We start from the raw sequence: 7821 nt of genomic DNA, 5'->3' as shown, positions 1-7821 counted from the left end.
CTGGGTTGGGAACCCCTGAAGAAGGGTACAGCGACCCACTCCAATATTCTTGTCTGGAGAATCCCATGGACAGATGAGCCTGGCAGGCTACAGTCCATAGGGTCACACAGAGTCGGACCCAACTTAAGTGACTTAGCATTCCTGCATGCATTGTTTAATTTACTTTAAAGTACTTCTGGCAAGATACACGAATAAATAGATGAAGGGAGAGGAAGTAGTATGAAGGGGGAGAATCGGCTGTGGGTCAAGCACCGAGCCTGCTGCACTTAGAGTGAAATGCCAGCTCCTTATGGAGGCCTCCAGAGGTCGGAGGGGACTGGCCCTTGCTCGTGTATCGGTCCTCCCCTCTCAGCACTCCCCCTAACCACCTCCCTAGTAGTTCCTTCCACCTGCCCTATAGACTGGTCCCCTCTCTTCTCCTGATGACTCCTTCTGAGGTTTCAGCCTAAATGTCACCGCAGAGAGACCTTTCCCCACATCGGAAATAGGTTCCGCTTCTCCGCCCCTGCTTTTGGTTGCCGGGCAGCACACTACCACCCGCGGGGGCGGTGTTTATGTGTTCTCTCTGACTAGCGCTGAAACGTAAGGCCACCACCGGGTCCCCAGAGCCTGCACTGAACGCACACCTGTTCGCGCCCTGCGCCCAGCTGCAAGGGTCTCTGTTTCGGGAAGTTGCTGCTGTTTACCGCTGGGATTGCCCACCAGGTCCTGGACTTAGCCGCGTGGCTTCTCACCGCCAGAGTCGGCTGCAACCCAGGACCTCACACCTGACCCCGGAACCCGCCGGCGCCAGGCAGCGGGAACCAGGTTCTTCCGCCACCTCCCAGCCAGGTGACTGACCGAAGCCTTTCCCACACCCCAGGGCCCCCTACTCTGGAACTCCACCCCGTACAGGCTTTACCACCTACAAGAACTACACTTCCCAGCAGCGCCCGCAGCTCCCAGCATGCTCTTAGGCGCCGTTCCGCCTCCGGCATAACCCCTTGGTGGCTGCAGGCTTGCGGGAGCGACGCTGAGCGCAGGTAGCCTGCGGCGGGACGGGGGACGGCGGTTGTGTGTGTGTGCGCGCGCGCGGCAGAACTGAGAAGAGGACTGGAATGGGGGCCTTGGGAAGGAAGGGAGCCAGGGTTAACCGAGGGCAGGCAGCGGGAGCTGGAGGAGGGGGATGGGTAGGAGGCGAGACATTGAGCGTCCGCCCCTCGCGAAATTAGGAACCTGGAAGTTCACCTTTTCCCGCAAAACGAACCCTTTCGGGTGCCAGGCCCGGAGCGGCGCCGAGGTTGCGGGTGGGGAGGGCAAAGGAGTTCGCCCTGGCCAAATGCTTCGCTCTGCCCAACACCTACCTTGGCCTCAGATCTCCCGACACTGGCTTGAGGAAATTGTCAAACTCCCTGCCTCAGCCAGATGGGAACCCATGAGGGTGAGGAAGGAGGACACCCCTCTTGGCCCGAGACGCTGGCCCGGGCGTTTCCTATGTCCCCCTGGACCATGGCCTGGAGCTTCGGGAGCCCTTCCTGGCGCCTCATCCACCTCCCTCAAAGTCGTGTGTCCCTGACTCTAGCTCTAATGTACCTGAAGACAACTACATTCCCTCTTACTTGGCCTCGGCCTCGGTCCTGACCAGTGGGTGATGGGCTGGCTCCTCCACCTTGTCTGCCGGCAGAGCCTGTGAGCCACCGTTGTCCCAGGTCTTATCTTCCAGGCTCATTCCCTCAATCATTGTGGCAACGGAGGTGGGCCTGATTCTTGGGGAGATGAGCGTGCACAGTTCCACAGTTCCCATTCTGGGGTGGGAATGGAGCCAGAGCCAGACAGGAGCTAATAATTTCAGGTTCTGGGAGTGCCATGAAGGGGGTCAGGGAACGGAGGACGCTGCCTCCGATACAGCGGTCAGGAGGTGCCTCTCTTAAATGTCTCTAGACCGAGGGGGACGGCAAGGGCCGGGGATGGGGGTGGGGGGCAGGGAGAGCTGTGTGCTTGGAGCAAGGGGGTTGGCGCACAAGGGAGGAAATGAGATGACAGCCTGGGCCCGGGAAGGATATGGACTTTATTCTAAAATCAGAAAGTGTTCTGGAAACTCATGGAAGGTGTTAATGAACACGGCAGTCATGTTTCCCGAGTCAGAGCTCTCCAGTGTCCTGGGCTTTCTCAGCATTTTCAGGGATGCGGGAGGGGGTGGGGCGGGGGAGGGACAGAGCAGGGGCTGTGGCCAAGCCAGCTGATTTCCTGCCTATTCCCATTGACCATGCCCTCCTCTGACCCTCTGGGTTCCCCTTTGAAAACTGGGAGTGATATTGCCACCTCACTGGAAGCACACCTGGCCCAACCTGCTGTCATCCTCCCCACAGGGCCCGGCCGCCCCTCCCACAGAATGCCTGAGGGCCCTGAGCTGCATCTGGCCAGCCAGTTTGTGAACAGGGCTTGCAGGGAGCTGGTGTTCGGCGGGTGTGTGGAGAAGTCACCCGTCAGCCGCAACCCTGAGGTGCCCTTTGAGAGCAGTGCCTACAGCATCTCGGCCTTGGCCCGCGGCAAAGAGCTGCGCCTGACCCTGAGCCCTCTGCCTGGGGCCCGGCCCCCACGGGAGCCACTGGCCCTTGTCTTCCGCTTTGGCATGACTGGCTCCTTCCAGCTGGTGCCCAGCGATGCGCTGCCACCCCACGCCCACCTGCGCTTTTACACAGCTCCACCTGGCCCCCGACTTGCTCTCTGCTTTGTGGACATCCGCCGATTCGGCCGCTGGGACCTTGGGGGCCAGTGGCAGCCAGGCCGCGGGCCGTGTGTCTTGCTGGAGTACGAGCAGTTCAGGTAGGGCCAGCACCAGGTAGGAGAAATACAGTCCAGGGCTCCAGACGTGGCTTGTTAGTCCTTGTTGGCCAATGAGAAGCGAGTTCCAGCCCCTCTGGGCTTCAGTCCTTTCATCTGTAGACCAAGACAGTGTCCTTTTCTGGGGACAACTCCCTGAGCTAATGGATGTGGAAACCCAAAACCTGTAAGAGGAGGTGGGGGCAAGAGGTGGAGGACATGGCCGGTTGTGTCAGAGCTGGGGCTCTCATCAGCATCCCACACTGCTTGGTGCCTGCACAAGGCTAAGAAAAGTAGAGAGGCTTTAACAACCCTAGAAGGGAGGCTGAACAGAAAGGAACTGCTTCAAGTGGGTGGGGAGAGGACCACTAATGACATGGCTTCTGAATCAGGTTGTGGTCTCCCACATCGTGCCAGCCCACTGGTCTGTCCCCCCTGGTCTCTCTGCCTGTCTTCTGCCTGAGGCGGGGTAAGAGCCCCACCTGGGGTGGGATGCAGGTCACATAAGATGGCCCAGTGTCAGCCACTTCCTGTCCTCTAAAGATAAAACATGCTTGTGTCTCTGCTTGGTGCCAGGCCAGTTCTAAGTGTTGAGGGTTCAGCTGTGATCAAGAGGGATGTGGTCCCTGCTCCCACAGAGCTATTTCAGGTAGGGCAGGGGGAAGGGAAAGTGAAAGTGAAGTGAAAGTCACTCAGTCATGCTCCTCTATCCATGGAATTCTCCAAGCAAGAATACTGGAGTGGGTAACTGTTACCTTCTCCAGGGGATCTTCCCAACCCAGGAATCAAACTGAGGTCTCCTCCACTGCAGGCGAATTCTTTACCAGCTGAGCTACCAGGGAAGTGCAAAGCTCTCAAGTACAAGCATTCTGACAAGACTCACAAACAGGAAGGCATGGAGTGGGACTTGACAAATCCTTTCTTGGGGAAGGCATGCTTTCGGCTGCCCATTGGGGTGGGTCAGGGCATCTCTGGCCCACAGAAGGCAGCAGACTCCTGGCCTTCCCAAGCATGACCCCAAGTGCACCCCCAGGGAAGTATCTGTGTTGTCTTAGATTTCTCCCACTTCACCTTTCCTGGGGGGTCAGGCCACAAGTTAACTCTTTGCCAGCTGGTTCTGAAGCTTCTCTCGCGTGATGAGCATTTTGGCTTGTTTGGTCCTCCAGCTGCAAAGCCTGTGGGGATATGCCTCCCTCTGGGAGCTGACCACCCAGGCTGACCTTCCACTTTACTTTTACCCCCCAAACTATCTTCTGGCCCTTGTATCATTTGCTTTTCATGCCCATCACTGAGTCAGTCTCGTCATGACCCTTTTCTCAAAGAAGCAAGATTCATTTCCTCTTCATGGTGGTGAGGAGAGACCTGTGGGGGTGCTGGGGCACTCACCAGCCAGGACTTGCCCCCTTCACTCCTGCCAGACAGAGCCAGTGCCAGCTTCCTGGAAGATCTTCAGCATCTCGAAAAGAGCTGACCCCACCAATGCCAAATCTTCATGTCTAAGCAACTGGAAGTCCTAGACAGGGAGTTCCAGACTGCAGGCACACCTGAGGTCCTGTGATCACCTTGTTCCCCAAAGTATCTTGAATCTGAGCCACTCTGGTGACATGCAAACCACATACATAGATTCAAATGTTTTCTTGAGCATGTTCCTTTAGATTGGCATTTTTAACCTTTTGTAATGAATTGAAATCCCACATTGTTCCCATTTAACAGAAAATGGAGGTTCCTGCTGCCAAATACCATGGAGGCTGGGATAATGGGAAATTGGGACTTCTTGTTTCCTTCCCTTGCACCCAGAAATTTCTTCCCCCAGCTCCTCTCCCCTACCCCATTGGGAGGCAGGGAGGCATTGGCGGGGGGGGGGGGGCGGGCAGGCAGAATGGGTCTTATGTGCCCGGGCTTGTCCCTCCAGGGAGAATGTGTTACGAAACCTAGCAGACAAGGCCTTTGACCGGCCCATCTGTGAGGCCCTGCTGGACCAGAGGTTCTTTAATGGCATTGGCAACTATCTGCGGGCGGAGATCCTGTACCGGTCAGCAGGCAGGCCTTGGGCATGAGGGCAGGGGTGGCTGGGTATGCTCACGTTCCCCTATGCTTAGCACCCCTCTCCACCTCCCTGCAGGCTGAGGATCCCCCCCTTCGAGAAGGCCCGCACAGTTCTGGAGACCCTGCAGCAGCGCAGGCCGGTGAGGGTGCCAGGAGGGATGCGCCTGCACCCGTCAGGCAGGCGGACAAGGGTCGGGGCTAGGTCAGGTGTCTGCGGCTCAGCTCAAGCAGGTCCCTTCTCAGTTCCAGCCTGTGTCTACAATGTGTGTGTGTGTGTGCGCGCGTGTGCGTGTGGGAGGTGATGGGGGCTGCTGATGAACTGTCTGTGTCCTGCCAAGCTCAGAAGGGGCCTGTTCCCTGAGGGATCAACTGCCTTCTGAGCAGCCTTGCCTAATGCTGACATCCAGGTCCTACCCCTGCCCCATCTCCAGAGCCCGGAGCTGACCCTGAGCCAGAAGATCAGGGCCAAGCAGCAGAAGCCCGACCTGCTGGAGCTGTGCCACTCGGTGCCCAAGGAAGTGGTCCAGCTGGGTGAGGCCTGGGAGGCAGAGATGGCTGGCTAGCTCTGCTTTGGCATATCATGTAACCCAGGACAGTTCTGCCCCTCTCTGGGCCTGGTTCCCTACCCGGAGAATGGAAGTTTGTCGACCTAGTCGTTTCTAAATGGACTACACCTCCTTCACAGATCTTCACATGTTGGGTGTCTGTTTCCTGAGCTGCCCATGAGGCAGGCAGGGCAAGGATTCTTAATCCGACTTCAGGATGGGAAAGCCATGGCCCAGAGTGGGGAAGACACCAGCTTGAGGTCACACAGCTGGAGGGGGGAGAGCCTTGGCCCCCTGACTCAGTCCATCAGCTTTGAAGCTGATGTCTGAGCCAGGTCTAATTGGGCTCCCCCTCCTCCCAGCCTAAGTCAGCCCTCTGATCTCCGCCTGGTTCCTCTGTCCCACAGGGGGCATGGGCTACGGGTCAAAGAGCTGGGAGGAGGACTTTGCTGCCTTCCAAGCCTGGCTGCAGTGTTACAGCGCACCAGGCATGAGCTCCCTGCGGGACCGGCATGGCCGCACCATCTGGTTCCAGGTTTGAGCTCTAATGCTTGTACAGGCAGAGACCCAAGGAAGCTGGTGGGATGGAAAGACCTGGGGTCACACTGGTCCTGAGGGTCTAAGCCTTCCCTGTGCTATGCTCCGCCCCTCCTCTGAGTCCTAGGGTCCCCGCTAGTGGTGCAGCCCCAGAGCAGGGGGACCTTGCTGCTGGCACTGACCTGGGGGGTGGGGAGGGGACAGTCAGGCTTCCTTGGGGAACGGCTTCACTGATAGGGAAGGACAGGTAGGATTCTGCCTCTCCAAGGAAACTACCCCTGCCAGGCTGACTCCTGAATTCTCCTGATTCCATTTTAGGGGGATCCTGGACCCCTGGCACCCAAAGGTAAACTCCTAATGTAACGAAAGCAGAGAGAACTAGTTGTGCAAGGGCCAGAGCACCCTTCTCCATCCCATTCCCCTGCTCCGACCCTGGCAGTCACTCCAGAGTGGGAGCGTGGGAGTCTAGACAAAGGGGGCCGAGGCCACAGGACCCTCCAAGCCCATCAGCATCAATGTCCTGCAGGGGGCAAGTCCCGCAAGAAGAAGTCATCCCAGGAAGCACAGCAGGGTCCTGAGGACGGAGCGGAGGTATGGCTCCCTGCTCCTCCCTGTCCCTGCGTGCTCTCCTAGTCCAGCCACACCTCCCAGGCCAGGCTCTCAGGCAGCTCCTTTCCTTGACAATGGAGGCCTAAGGTGGGTCCTCACCCACCTGACCTGCTGGGCTCCTCGGGGACCTGTGTCTTCTCCACCCAGGACCCTCCATCTCCAAACAAGGCCCCTTCAAGGACACGAAGGGCACAGAGAGGCCTTCCTAAACAGACTACAGCCCAGGTGCCCGAGAGAACCAGCCTCCACCAGGACCCAGAAGCCCCCCCAGTCCCTGACAAAGGGAAGAGGAAGCGGCGACCAGCACCCTCAGGTGGGCTTTCCTCAGCAACTTTCTCTGGGGAGGGACGGACCACCACAGCGAGCACCCCAGGACAAGGGATGGCAGTGTGGGTGGGAGGAATACGTGGACAAAGGCGGGAGGGGGGCTCTTGGGGAGTCCTCGGCCAGGGACTGCCATCTCACCTGTCCTTCCCCAGGCCGCCGCAGAACCCGAAAGACCAAGGCTGACACCCCATCCTTGGAGCCTGAGGGGACCTCAACCTCCTAGCAAGAGGCTCTTCTTGCTTGTATCCACCCCTCCTCCTGGCACCCTGGATCTGGGCCTGGGTGACTTCCTAGAAGTTGCAGGGAACTGGATGCTCCAACCCTATGGCCATTCCCTATACAATTACGTTTTTAATTGTACCCCACTATCCTCATTTTTTAAGCCCATGTGAAAAATGCTAATTTTTAGTAAATGCATAAATGTGAACTTCCTGGCACTTCTTGGGCTGACTGCAGAAGGTCTGGGAAGGCTGAATGTAAAGGGCCTGCTGCCCAGTCCTGAGGACAGAAGGTTACGGCCTCTGCAGGGATGGCCCCTCATTGGTGGTGCAGAGGCCCCCTGCCCAGCTAGCCCAGACTCTACAGCTCCTCCAGTCCAGGACTCCTCAGGGCCTGTGGCTGCTCCCCTAGCCTAGTCCAGACTAGTCAATGCTTCCCTCCTAGTCAGGGTCAGTCAGAACCCACCCACCAGGCCTTCTCCTCAGCCCCAAGCCCTCTATCTGTGGGTACAGGGGGAAGTGCTTCTTTTTTTTTTCCCCATGTGGGATTTAAGTTCCCTGACCAGGGGTTGAACCCACACCTCCTGCATTGGAACCTCATAGTCTTAACCGCTGGACTACCATGAAGTCCCAGAACACTGTCTTGCATCATGGTCTTTCAGTCAGCTTATGATCACCAACATCCCGGGTCTCTCTCATGGGGGGCTGCAATCCAGGTGCTGCATGCACAGATAACC

The 7821-nt window shown here is 57.9% G+C and overlaps 1 protein-coding gene across 1 annotated transcript; it reads left to right on the top strand.

Annotated features, from left to right (window-relative positions):
- The first annotated feature begins 766 nt into the window (after window positions 1-766).
- Window positions 767-7293, top strand: NEIL1 (nei like DNA glycosylase 1). The gene is made up of 10 exons (XM_065905977.1): window positions 767-1022; window positions 2349-2805; window positions 4715-4834; window positions 4925-4988; window positions 5280-5379; window positions 5801-5928; window positions 6249-6276; window positions 6457-6521; window positions 6687-6852; window positions 7019-7293. Exons 2-10 carry the CDS (start codon window positions 2372-2374, stop codon window positions 7087-7089), a joined length of 1176 nt encoding a protein of 391 aa, XP_065762049.1. The 5' UTR covers window positions 767-1022; window positions 2349-2371; the 3' UTR covers window positions 7090-7293.
- Window positions 7294-7821: the final 528 nt, after the last annotated feature.

This window comes from Muntiacus reevesi, chromosome 15 (assembly GCF_963930625.1).
Source record: "Muntiacus reevesi chromosome 15, mMunRee1.1, whole genome shotgun sequence".
NCBI classification, from domain to species: domain Eukaryota; kingdom Metazoa; phylum Chordata; class Mammalia; order Artiodactyla; family Cervidae; genus Muntiacus; species Muntiacus reevesi.
The sequence above is the reverse complement of the archived record's forward strand: the minus strand, read 5'-3'. Positions and strand labels throughout refer to the sequence as shown.

What these genes read in the sequence shown, in the direction of transcription:
- NEIL1 (XM_065905977.1), top strand. Translation starts at nt 2,372, where the DNA reads ATGCCTGAGGGCCCTGAGCTGCATCTGGCCAGCCAGTTTGTGAACAGG. An exon ending in CTGGAGTACGAGCAGTTCAG is followed by an intron (nt 2,806 to 4,714) that starts GTAGGGCCAGCA and finishes TTGTCCCTCCAG; the next exon opens with GGAGAATGTGTTACGAAACC. An exon ending in TGGACCCCTGGCACCCAAAG is followed by an intron (nt 6,277 to 6,456) that starts GTAAACTCCTAA and finishes AATGTCCTGCAG; the next exon opens with GGGGCAAGTCCCGCAAGAAG.